Source organism: Sebastes umbrosus, chromosome 19 (genome assembly GCF_015220745.1).
Source record: "Sebastes umbrosus isolate fSebUmb1 chromosome 19, fSebUmb1.pri, whole genome shotgun sequence".
NCBI classification, from domain to species: domain Eukaryota; kingdom Metazoa; phylum Chordata; class Actinopteri; order Perciformes; family Sebastidae; genus Sebastes; species Sebastes umbrosus.
The window spans coordinates 26457544-26471255 of NC_051287.1; the positions used below are offsets into that span (position 1 = coordinate 26457544).

At 43.2% G+C, this 13712-nt stretch overlaps 1 protein-coding gene across 1 annotated transcript in view; it reads left to right on the top strand.

The window, feature by feature from the left end:
* col5a1 (procollagen, type V, alpha 1) overlaps positions 1-13712 on the top strand; it is an 87920-nt gene that overhangs the window by 26293 nt on the left and 47915 nt on the right. The window contains 2 exon segments of the mRNA XM_037752006.1: positions 369-582; positions 999-1161. Of these exon segments, the coding sequence (XP_037607934.1) occupies positions 369-582; positions 999-1161 (377 nt within the window).

The window sequence follows — 13712 nt, forward strand, 5'->3', positions numbered from 1 at the left end:
TTTGCACTTCTAACTTTTTGTTTTTTGTCCTCTGACCGGCCTCTAGTCTGCCAGCCATCCCTTTCAGATTAATCCTATCCTGTTACATTTTCAGCACTCCACAAATCGCTGGTGTTTCCTTTCGCTGCTCAAAGCCCATCTTCCGAATCCTTCCAATCCAAATTGTCTGTTTTTGTAACATTTCTTTCCATTAATTTTCATTTTCCCTCTTGACACCGAAGAGCCCAGTCGATCGCCTAAAATAATACGGTTACAACATCCTGAACACAAACATTTCATTCCTCTTATGATGATGATGAATGGTTACTGCTACTTATAACTCTCCAAAATGTTTTTCTTGCTGTCCAACCCGCCATCCGTCCTGCCAGGTGATGTGTTCCCGGAGGACTTTTCCATCTTGGCCACAGTGAAGCCCAAGAAGGGCAGCCAGTCCTTCCTGTTGTCTGTGTACAACGAGCAGGGCATCCAGCAGCTCGGACTGGAAGTGGGCCGCTCTCCAGTGTTCCTGTACGAGGACCACACAGGCAAACCCAGCCCCGAGGACTACCCCCTCTTCAGAGGAGTCAACCTAGCTGACGGAAAGTAGGTGCACTCCAACATCCAACACTTCTAGAAACGCATATTAGATCCTGCATTTGGTTTATGCATCTTCCCCTCTAATCAAAGTCCAGGTGGATGTGTTCTGCTTTGATGCTGGTTTAGTTTGTTAAGCAGCACCTGGCCCAGGTGTCCCTTTTGACATGCAACCTTGTCCGTGTTCATTTGTGATGTTGTATATTTGATCCCTCACACTTAATGTGGATTGCAGTGTCTTCAAATGCGGATCGTCTGCTTGCAGGCACAGCGTAGAATTTTGTTTGCAACACCAAAAAAAACAAAACAGTATTGGATATATTTGAATTTGAACGAAAGGCCTAACAAAAGGGACTCTTAGTCGTGTGTAAGTGGGCTGCATGTAACCCAGTAAGTGTGTGAATTAACTTCACCTTCCCTTCCAGGTGGCATCGAGTAGCCATCAGTGTGCACAAGCAGACCATCACCCTCATTCTGGACTGTAAAAAGAAGGCCACCCAGAAGCTGCTCCGAAGCCCCCACCCCATCATCGATACCAAGGGAATTGTAGTATTTGGAACTAGAATACTTGATGAAGAAGTCTTTGAGGTAGGCATTATACTTTGACTCCTAATCTGCATGTTTTTAATGGTATTATCCTATCGTCTGTTCGCTTGTCGCACCATTTGGGACTGTTTGCATGTCGAGTCAGTTTCATTTTTACCAGATGCACATTAGTGTTCCACTAAACTGTGTCCATTTGGGACATGTGTGAGAATTGATTTATAGGTTATGCAGTTTTTCTATTTTCAAGGCTGTACTAAACAACTCTAGTAAGTACACAACAGTCCTTTTGTGGATGATACTCAGGCCAAATTGGCTTTGATTTAAAGCCCTTAAACATATGAGGTAAAAGCAAATGAGTTTCTCCGTTAATGGCAGTACAGACACATGTGGCTGTGGTGCGAATGATGGTCATCCCCAATCCCCACTCTGCATGTCACGGCGCACGGAATGTGGATTGTGGTGGTGTCCACATCCTCTATAGATGTGTGGATTTAGCTTGTGGAACCCCCAGTGTCTGATCCCCCAACCTCTCTACCACACACATGCACGCAATCACAAATCAAATTTTAATTTAAGGTGCCACATATTCCACATCTTCCGCACAAAAAAACAGAACGTCCCTGTTCTGTTTTCAGTTGTTTTGCTGTTCAACTCTACATCTGTTGTTGCCGTTTTGAAGCTTTGCCTCATTGTGGCTACTAAGCAGTAAAAACCTACAAGTCAAACTGTTATATTTGTGTTTGTGGTTTCATGCTTGAATTCTTTCTCTGAATTGGCTGCAACATATTTGTTTACAGAGGTTCTTAACAGGCGGCGACAGGTTTCATTATTAGAATGAGGGCTTTACTTCTTCCTTTCTCTTCTGTCCATGTGCATAAATACTTTGTGGCTGGTGATGAAAGATGAATGTTAAAGAGGAATTCTCATTTTCAGGTGCATACCTGTATTTTGGGTTTCTACTAGATGCTATTACACATGTTTACATGCTTTAATGTTCAAAAAACACTTTCTCATACTGGCTATACTAAAGCCCAGTCTGCTCTGATTGGTCAGCTGGCCCACTCTGTTGTGATTGGTTAACCAAACCAAACTCTTCAGACTACGCTCCAGCTCCGCTCTAACTAGCTTTGTTTGAGGGTAGGGCTGTGTATGTATTTCAATACTGTAAGCAAGGCGATGTATTGCCATTTTTAAAATTTATTTTAAGAAAACTGTTATGGTATAAACACACCAGAAATACACACACTATAAAGTGGGCATGTCTGTAAAGGGGAGACTCGTGGGTACCCGTAGAACCCATTTTCATTCACATATCTGGAGGTCAGAGGTCAAGGGACCCCTTTGAAAATGGCCATGCCAGTTTTTCCTCGCCAACATTTTGCGTAAATTTGGGGCATTATTTAGCCTCCTTCAGGACAAGCTGGGACATGGTTGGTACCGAGGGATTTTCTCAGGTTTTGCAGTTTCATATGATGCCAGAAAGCTAACTAGCTTAAAAACTGAGCCCGCTACAACGGGGAGCCTTCTTATTTGTAAGAGGTTAAAAATCTATAGTGTTTTGGAGAATTGATACAGTATTGCACAACATAATATCGCGTGCCAAACTAGCCGCTTGGCAGGTATTATGTAAATGTGTTACTTGGTGACATCACCACGTTACGGAAGAGTTGCGGGACTTCGAGCAAGGCATTTCAGGCAGTTGAGGAACAGTGTTTCTGTGGGGGAGAGGAACTCCCTTTGGTGTGGACTTTGGGCTTTGCAGACCTTTTAGGCATAATAGGTCCTCTGTAATCTGACAGGAATCCTTTGGGGTTTATAATACCCAGAGATACCTGTGATACCAGAGATACCTGTGCGTCATAACCTGAAATACTTTTGGCTTTCACTCAGTGTGAAGAATGGGAGTAAGTTTGGATTGCGCCTTAAATGAGCTTTTGTGAAGATATTTGTGGCTCTTTAACATGACCCCTGTGAGGGACACACACACACACACACACACACACACACACACACCAAAACGCACACAGAGAGGCACAAGGCACAAGGAATAGTGTTGTCTTTGTCCCGTCAGAGTTGTGCTTGTTTAAAGGGGGATTAGTCTGTGAGGCTGAGGCCCTCAATAATAATTAGTAACAGAGGCTGACTGATGTGACTGATGCTGAGCCAGCCGACCTTTAACCTCACTGCTGCTCAGCCAGAGCAGACAAAAAGAATGAAATATGACATCACTCCCCCCCCCCGCACACACACAATCCCCTAATGTTGGTCTGCCAAGCCATAGGGGAGATAGATATATCATGAGATATATAACTAAAACTTTCTTTCCCCTCTGTCCAAACCATTAATCACAGCCTTGCAACCAAAGCCAGATTTCATGTACCGTACTGTATATGTATGCATTTATCTCCACAACAGCGTTAGATGTGGTTCATGCGTGAGGCACAGCACTGTTTTATATTGCTAAGATTAAGTTCACATTTTAGTGGAATTGTTGACTTGAACTATTTAATGAGGCGTAAATACAGATGTTTTCGGTGTATTATAGCTACAGTATTATTTAAGCTAAGCCTAATGGCCACCAGTAAATTCCTCCAGTTGCCAACAGGATGACTGCATTTACCCGACACAGTTGTAATCCTGCTGTAATTTTATTATAGCCTGTAGCATACTCGTCACGAGATCGAGGTGATACAGGAGCAATTTAACTCTTAGCCAAGCTACCAGAGCCGCGGTAACAGTCCAATGGTTACCGTGGGAACAGACAGATATTTTGTGTGAGATGTTTAAAGCCCTCCTGCTGTGCGTCTGCCAGTTGGGAGACAGGACAGGCTCCAGTGCGTGCAGAAAATGGAAAATATGCCACATAGTTTCCAAATTATGCTCAGGCTGCGCTCCTCTCCTCCTCTTACTCCCTTCTCCCCTCCGTAGTAGTCGAGTCTGTTGACTTTTGCCAGAGTCAGTTACCACCAAGAGGTGGTGAGCAGGAAAACACAAGAACAACGTATGTGATTTCACCAGGAGGCCAATTAGTTCAGTTGACTCATGAGGCTACGATTTCCAGTCAATCTCTTTAGAAAAACAGCATGAGAAGGGGGGCGATAATAAGAAAGAGCAAAAACATTTTCCATCCATCACAAGGATACCTGCTAAAAAAGAATTTCCCCATAAAAAAAGAGATATTTTTAAAGACATATTTACATATAGACTAGAGGAAGGACAGCTACTCTGATTCATCACACTTTAAAAAGGGACTATTGTTAACACTCAGCCACTAGATGTCTCATTCCTCACCCCGTTCCATTTCATTTACTTCACAACAAGTGGTTGCCAGCCACTTACCGTCAATCTCAGCCATTTATACGTTTTTTCCACAGTAACTGACGACCCAGAGATACCATGTGATGCCAACGTTGTTTTACTATTGGCTCACAATCCTTGTTAGAAGTGGGAACCAAACGTCAGATATCTTCCACAGAGATAAACAATACATTCATTTTGGACCCACCAACATTTTTAAAATGATTAATTCACAATCATAATTTTTTTTAATTCTTTTATTCGGCACCTTTCTAAAAGCTCCCAAGATGTATTATTTAAAAAAAAAAGTCATCTATAAAAATGTTATCAATGAGACCTTTAAATTACGGTGAATGGTGTGTTTCTTTCCCTGTTCCTTAGAGGAGTCTTTTCTTTACATACAGGAGTCAGGAGGCAAGCAGTACTTACTGTATGCCGAGGTGGTTTGTGGTTTGGTGTCTGACATGGTTATTGTGGTCACAGAGAGAGCTTCTACTCTCTATAAGTGGCATAAATGTTATTTTTTTTTTTTAGTAGCTTATACAAGAGTACTGTAGCGTGTGCCAGTATAGACTATGAGGGTAGTTAAGGTGATGATTATATGTATAAGAAGACAGGTATTTTACCTGCTAATCAATGCTCATCTGTTGCAGATGAAATAGTAATCACTCCTTCATAATGACTGTAATGTGCACGTTAAAGTCAGTCATTAAGCTGGAGTTGGTAACTTTGAGCAAATCTGATAAAAAAGTTATGTGTATAAAACTGTCACTATATCCTGACAGTAGGGCATGAGACAAATAATCTGTGGAAAAATAATCCTGTTCCTCTGTGTCCTCGTAGGGCTCCTACTGTAGAGACATTTGAATGATTTCACCATGCCGAAGGAAAACAACCAATCAGAGCCGAGCAGTCTCTACAGCAGCTGTCAATCACTGCTCGCCAAACTCGCGAACTTTCTCATTTTACAGCTAAACAGTACACTATGATATGTTTCTGATAACATCTGAGGAGAGAAATAGTCATTATAGTAACAGAATATTGATTCATATTTGATCAGCGCTGCCTAGTTTGACCGTTTGATCAAAGTTCGTGAGTTTTGCGAGCAGTGATTGGCAACTACTGTAGAGACTCCTCGGCTCTGATTGGTTGTTTTCCTTTGGGCGTGGTTAAATCTGGCAAATGCCATAAGCAGCACAGGTGGAGGCAGAGGAACATAATGCAGTACTGTATATAGTGACAGTTTTATGAGAATAACTTTTTTTCATATTTGCTCAAAGTTACCAATTGCAGCTTTAAGAAGCATTATATTTAATAAAGTCCAGCTAATGATCTTTCTTTGTTTTTCCTCACGGCTGTAGGGTTATAGATGTTGAAAGCACGTGTGTCTTTCCAGTGTTTTAATCTCTGTTGTCCAGAATTCAGGGCCTACATGACAAAGTCCAGTGTGTCCCTTGATTTCCGTGTTCACTGTTGTTTCCCCGCAAGAGTGCCAAGAAAAACCGTAGATAATGTAATGCCCATCCCTCGGTTCTAAGTAACGTCGAGTGGAATAAACGGCTGCGGTTGGTTTGAGGGGAACACAAACGGGACAGATGGACCACTTGGCCTCACTCAGAGGGGACCACAGGGGACCTAGAGTGAATCGAAGTAGCCGAGGTGGAGCTGTGCAAACACAGCGCTTCTTGTCCGGCCTCCATTGTTGCAGTCAGAGGCAGAGGGCGATCATATAGCGTGTCACAGAAAGACATCACTTTGGCATATTGTGGAGAGCTGGATGGAGCAGAGTAGATCAGAAGAACAAGATATTCAGGATTGAGAGGAGCAGTAGGTTTCGGGCAGTGGAGCCAAAGATTTTGGGTCACACTCTGGAAAAAATGAGGAGCTCTCTCCCCTCTGATGTCAGTCTTGGAACAGCAACCATACCAAATGACATCATCCAGAGGTTTCCTTGGTATCCGCTGATAGGCTGTCCCAGGCTGATGGTCTGAACAAGGAGGGGGGTTGGACGTCGATGTGTGTGGGTGAGTTGGGGAGGATAGGTAGGAAAGCGTGATGTGCTTCAGAAGAGGAGGATTGAGGTTAAGATATATTGAAGTAAAGGATTAGAGATGGAATGAACGGGGGAGTTAAAGGCAGTATGATAAGAGTAAAGGGATGAAGCCAGTTGTTTGGCTCCCATGGTGCAACCATGCACAGCCAGGAAAAAGTAGTAAAAACACGCGTGTGATGCTCGTTAAGAGCTTTAATGTTGTGAGGGCATGAAGAGTTGTACACATCCTGTTTCCTCATCTTCACCTCACGACTTTTCCTCCTGCCGTTCGCTCGGCACCCCCTTATATTCACAGTTCACATGTTTCAGTCATCCATGGTAAAGATGTATTCATCTGTAGAGGCTCTTCTGATTCACAACACTTTCCATATGTACAGTCGATTTTCCAAATTCAGAATCTGATTTAAACCCATTTTGGCCCAGTGTCTGAGGTCGTAGTAAAGCTGGTTCGACTGATGTTTCCAGGCCATGACTGGGCTTCTCTTTTATTATTTGTTATTAGCTGCACTCAGTAGTCAAGCTTTTGAATCAGTGTACCTGGCCTCTTTGACAAAAAAAAGGTGTCAAAAAGCAGTAAGAAGTCTACCTTGGATGGTAAATAGATGGATAATGACTTCTCTTGTGGAGCCCCATCAGAGGAGACCAAATGCCCTGCCTTCTTCATGACTGGTCTGGTGACAGAAGTATGAAATAATAATAAAATCCACAACCGGCTCCAGGTTGGCTCGGAAAGGCCCGGGATGAAGGTGGAGCTTTACAGCCCCCCTCACTCGGACCTCGTCGTTTAGTGCTCACTGTGCCCTCTTGCCCTACGGGGAGGGACGGAGCTCCCCGCTTCAACTGTTGACCGGGGTGGACTGACCTCAATGCGGCGATGTCAGTGAATCCATCTGACCTGTCTTGAAACACGGACCTGTCTCGTTTTCCATGCTTTCTAGGTGCTCTTCGTAGATCCAGCCTCTTAATGTATCTCTCAAAGTGCACCAGATTGATGCATTTCTTTCTATATATATGCATGTTTCTAAAGTCAATGAGTGATCGTGTTAAATAATCATGATGTCAATAATAGACCAAAATAATCAGGATTATGATTTTTGCCATAATCGATCAGCCCTATTTGTCAGACACTTAGAACCACCCGAACATGGTTAATTTTAAGGCAGACAACTCGGACAAGGAGTGGAAGTTCGTACCTGAACCTAGAATCCACCTCAGTCATCTTACAGTTGCCAGTTAAGTAGGTTTATAGGCCGATTATAGGTGTTTCTGCTACATTATGTAGCCCACTGTCATTGATATAAATGGGATGGACAAAATAATAGAAACACCTGTCAGTATAATCCAATCCAATTCAACAGCACCACAAACTGCAGCCTCCAAAATGATCTTAAAGTTTAATCAACACTTTTCAAAAACAGTTTCAACACAAACCTTCATATAAGTAGCATCTATTACAGGACTGCTGTACTGCATTAGGTTGAGCTAGGCGTACCTAATAAACTGGCAGGTGACTGTACAGTATGTCGCTGCAGTGTATGTTATGTATGTTGTTTTTCTACTGGGTGATATGGCCAAAATCTTCTATCACGATATAGGTCATCTCATGTCTTGATAACGATATACAGTATATCACAATAAAACATGTTTTCTGGTAATTCAATCAATAAATATTCGACATGAATTAATGTATTTTCTCATTTAATGAAGAACTTTAGTGCAAAACGATCAGATTTTGTTGATATTATCAATTTAGACGACGTAATTGTGTATCATGATATCTCAATGTATGATTTCATCACGATATGATCCCATTAAGAGACGATAAATGATCATGTTGAATTATGGCCCAGCCCTGTGTTTTTCTGTTGAACTGCAGTTTACCCACAGATAAAATCAAGTCAGTGAGCTGGGAACTGCAATCTGTCCCAGCTGGATTAATCTAGATGTTGTGATCCAGATGATAATAGATTATTGCAGATTCAAGTAGAGAATTTATAGCTGCCATATTTCACTGTGTAATAATAATGTAGCTATAATGTCACTTCTGGATGCTATATTGTGGCGTGGTGTTTTAGTTTTTCCAAAGTATACAATATTAAATCCCTGTACTGTACATGCACATTGCTGTTGTCACATTTGTCTGCATTATCTTGTCCAAAGTGTATGTCATGCTTCACTGTCAGAACACACTGCCTCTGTACATCTCAGGCTGAGGAATGGGACTTAGACTTCAGTAGCCCCAGGGAAGATGGAGTTTCCACCGTGGATAATTAAGAGAATTTCCCTAACTCATGTCAGATGTTTGTCTTTCGCCCCCTTACTCCCTCTGTTATTCCTTTACTGTGTCAGCGAGCCCTGAAGTGTGCCCTCAGCACTTTTTTATGTAGATTTCAGCAAAATGGCCAAGTCAAACACTGCGAATCTACGTCTGTCAGACGAGGCGAGCCCGCTCTGGTTTCCACCACCCCAAATGAACAGGAAATGTGAATATGGCTGCCCATCGTCCTCAGAGACGTGGAATTAAAATGGTATACAGAAGGGAGTGTGAAGGGGGCTGGGAGAAGATGGAGAGGCCTAGATGGGATCCAGAAAAACAGTGAAGAGGTGAGGGAATGGTTAAGGTGCTGTGCGGTGGATAAGTGGGGTGTCAGACGGGCCTGTTGCTCTTGGCAGCTGCTCTGAGCGGCGTTGGGATTGAGCTACAGTCTGGAGGGGAAAGTGTGTGTGGGTGAAAATGTGCTTGATGTCTGGTGAAGGTTTAATTCTGTAAATTTGGAGTGGAATCTCTCTGTAAGGCATATGTCTGTTTTTAAACATGTATGTACTCACACAGCTATGTAGACAATCTAGTTTGTTTATGTGTCCACGTGCATTTTTGTGTGTGCGTCCAGTCCATGCTGATTTATGGCCTCTGTGCGGCGGGCTGACCTCTGCAGTGTTTTGTTTGGTTTTCGCGGTCAGGTTGGAGTTTGCCCAGGCGCTGGGACTGCGAGTGTGCCGGTGTGGGCTGGCAGAGGGACCAGGGCCTGGCTCCGAGCTCAGGGGTGATTGTGTAAATATGTTGTGAAAGTAGCTCGCCTTAAAATGCAGCCAGAGCTCGGACCTCCCAGGGTCTTATCCTCCCATGTGGGGGTGGGGGGCCCTCCTTCCCATTTTGACTTTGCTGAAAATGATGAGAAACTAGACTTGAGTTTTTCTTCTTGAAGCTGTGTGATGTGTATAGAAGGTAAACAGAGCCATTATCAGGTGTCCCTGAGGATATGGAGAAATAATGAGCCTTGGTTTGTGCTGTTTATTTCATGCTATGCTGCTCTAAGCCAAGAAAGTGCAAAGCCCCCTAAACTTACCAGCAGGGGGTCGCCTGACATCACCTCAAGACCTAATCAAAATAAGCTTTTGTTGGACTCCCTTCACCTCATGCTCAGAGTATGTGTGTGCATAAGACAGAGAGGAAGAGAACATATATGCGTGCAGTTAATTTAGTTTTAGCCGCTCGTGTTGCAATAATTAATCCCACTCATTAGCCGTCCACTGTGTCCTTGAAGAAGGTTTTGAAGATATTGCCTACCATCCCATCATGCATCATATTGTATAATTCAGAAGAGGGAACACAATGAACTCTGTCCACTCTGCATGATTGTGGGTCAGGTTCAGACGGAGACAAATGTTTGGCTTCATGCTCACTAGAGCCCTCTCCTGCCCCCACCTGGACACAAGCAGAACATCCAGCTGGGATTCATGTGTGTGGGCCGAAACAGGGTGAGGTTTGGGAGTGGAAGCCAAAAAAGTTAATGTGACATTTGAGTATAATAAAATACAGAAAGAAGAATAGATGAATCTGAACGTTTATAAGTGTTATTGATCAGTCTGTGTTCTGCCTCTGTGATCTAATCTTGTAAACTGCTAATCACGTATGGATTCACGCGCATATTCTGTGCGTGTCTTCAACTATTTCTTTAAGCATGTGAAGTGAGCTCGACCGTCGCTCACAGCCACAGGCGATGGCTTTTCCACCAGAGCGTTGGCCCAGAGAAGAGTCATATTTCAGCGGAGTCCAGGGAGATGCTGACAGCAGCAACCCTGTTATTGTCGGAAATTTCTGCCTTAAGCACCACTCTGATGTGCCACATGATGCTCCAGAGTGAAAAATGTCACCGTCCCCTCTCAAATATGAAAGCTGATTGCATGTCTTCTATGGTTCCCCCGGGGGTTTGGGTGTGATTTCTTCCTCCCTTTGGTGTGCTCTGTTTGGGTGTGGGATCGGTGGTTCTTGTGTGTCTGCGTTTTGCATGTGTTGCTGCATATTCATCATTTTACATACATGTCAGTCTGCGTTTGTGTCAGCGTCCGTTGAAGTGAGGGAATAAGCTATAATTTCTTGTTCTTTTTAAGTGTTGGGTTTAACCAATCGGTGTTATCAAATTCTGAATCCCTGACTCTGCACATGCAGTAGTTACAGTGCGGTTTCCTGTCATGAAAATATAGAGAAGTAGCCCCCGTATACAGTAATGGAGTAAATATCTCTTGCTTAAATGGGCTGCTGGGCTGAGTTGACCACTCAGCGCCAGAATGCTAAATGAAGAACTTGGCATTAGCGTAGAGCTGGAGTACAGTATAGGAATATTTACGGCTTCCCTACATCTGTAAAACAGCAGCTTATATAACGTTTGGCACCAGAATCTGTCGAGCGACGTGTGGTTGAAAAGAGCAGCACTGGCTCAAAGAAAGGAAATCAGAAGCAGCTTTAGTGGATCAAGACTTTGACAATAGTTTTACTGTGAAGGTGTGCCGTTTCATGGGAACGCATGTACTCGATGCCTTTTTATGTCAACGCAGAAATCATTTTTGTGAGCAAGCATCCTTTTGTGATGTAGCCAATCAAATACAGACCTTTGACATATAGTTGCAGTTTAATTTCCCTTCATCGTTTATATCTGATCAGAATTAGAATATTCCAAATAATTATCTATGTAATTATATATATTTATTTATATAAAATTAAGGCTTAACAATAAAGGGGCCCTCCACAGATTTGATATGTTAGTTCATTTACTACTCATTTCTGTAGCACTTATCTCATCACTGATGATGTCATTGTGATGTACTTGGAGTTTATAAGTTTGCATCATAAACTGGTGTGAGAGTTGATAGACGTCTGCATATAAATTACAATGCAGGGAGTGTCTCATGAAGAGATGCTATGAAGTTGCATTATGGGAATTGTAGGATGTAGGAGTTTCTGGAGCTTTGCTCATACTAAGGACTAGAAGTGAGGATATCTCAGAGTCATTCTGTTTCCTCTCTTTTTCTCCAGACTTGATCTAAGTGCAATGTTAAGTTGCTCGAATGTCCCTCTAAGTGAAAAAGTGTTTGTTTCTAACTTTTCTTTGCCTCTCCATCTGCATTTGGTTTTGTGCGGCGCTCAGTGCCTAACCTCCCTTTTTATAGCCCAGAACTTTTAACAGAATAAAACTTCAGACGGCTGGAACCGTTCATGCTGAATGGTCCAACATGAATAAGCACAGCTCAGCTCAGGTCCACATTCCCTGTCCAGCGTCTTCTCATCCTTTTTTCCCCCTCTCTTTTGCCTCTGGCTATAGAGTTAGTACAATCAAAAACAGCCATCAGCTTTTCCAGCCTCAATAAGATCCTTATAACAGCAGCACACTTCTCTCCGAAGGCATGCAGACGCCTTGTTCTCTCTCTGTGTACATGTCACACATCATTAAACACATTCTGCCACGGTGCCCTCAGTGCTGAGAGGATGTTCTCATTAATGCCTAGGTGTATGATTAATTATCTCGTCTTGGTACAATTAGGATCACACCACTTGTGGTCAGGATCTACGCTGACATCCCTCTGACTGCTCTGGGAGATGGCGAGAAAGAGAAAGCAGAAGAATGGCATATGAATAGGAAAGCAGTTCTCCAGACGGCAGGGCTGTTTTGTTGTACAGAGGGCTTATTCCTTATTGAATGTGACCTCATTTCAAACACTGAATTCCCATCATCCCCTTTCAGCGCAGCTGTTACACACAGTGTTGCCAGGATGAGGGAGAAACAGTCTGTCAAACTGATACCAAGTAAAGGCTCCTTACAAATCCCCACTTTGGAAAAAAGAGGTAGCCATTTGAAAGTTTCCTGGGAGCTCAGAGTTGTGTAATGGCTACTCCAGTCTTCCTGTCTAGGAGGAAGTTTTGGGATTTGTTTTCCTGCATCCACCATGAACCCCACTGATAGTATAAGCCAAGGACGGAGCAGGAAACAGCATCTCGTAGAGCAAGAGTCATTCAAGGATCTGAGACGGGGTGTTCTGTGTGGTATGGAGCTCCTCAGTGAACTGTCACTGCTTAGACCACTAATGCAATCCATTGATGTTAGTCAGAAAAGACAGCTATCCGTGGAGAATACATGTTGAGGGGTTTCAGATTTTCAGCAGTTGGTCATAATTAAAAACACTTCATGCTCTGTGGCGGTCCGTTCCCATAGTTGCGTCACTTCATGATCCTCATACCCCCCTGAAAATATATCTGTTTCAGCTAAGTTTGTATTTTATTGATGTGGAATGATGTCACTGCATTTGGAAGTGTGATTAGGACAGCTTTGGATAGATACAATACAGCGTTTCGGTGCCATATATGCAGAAACATGTGGCAAACACACACACCCAGCTCCCTATGTAGCCTGGGGATCCTTCTGAGCCTTTCCCCCTCTTGTTCTCTCTTGCTCTTTTCCTATCAATCTCCGTTTCTTCCTCTTCCCCTCTTCCTTTAAATCTCTCACTTCTGCTACTGTTCCACCCCACTTCACCCTCAACTCAGCATATGCACACGCTCCTTTAAGTCAAAAGGCTCAGGTCAGCTATCTGTAGCTGCAGGTCTGCTCATGTTTTCCATGTGGCACATGCTAAGTTGATCCATTCATCTTACACAATCCGCTCAAAGGCAGAATCGCTCAGATCTGGGGCAGGGCGCTGTTCAAAATCCATCATCGTGTTAAAGACTGTGTTTGTTTGTGTCATCGTCCGCATGCTACATGAAGTCAGTTGTTCCATGTTCTCTTGTAACTCCACTCTTGTTTGCCATAAGTGTTTTGTCTCACACTCTGATGCAGAACGACACTCTTGGACCGCGGACAAAGTTCTTCATCATTTAGTCATCCTCAGATTCCCCCTGGCTTGACCTAGTTTCAGGACTGCCTGTTCTGCATGTGATAATGCTGCATGCAGATGTTCTCCCTCATCT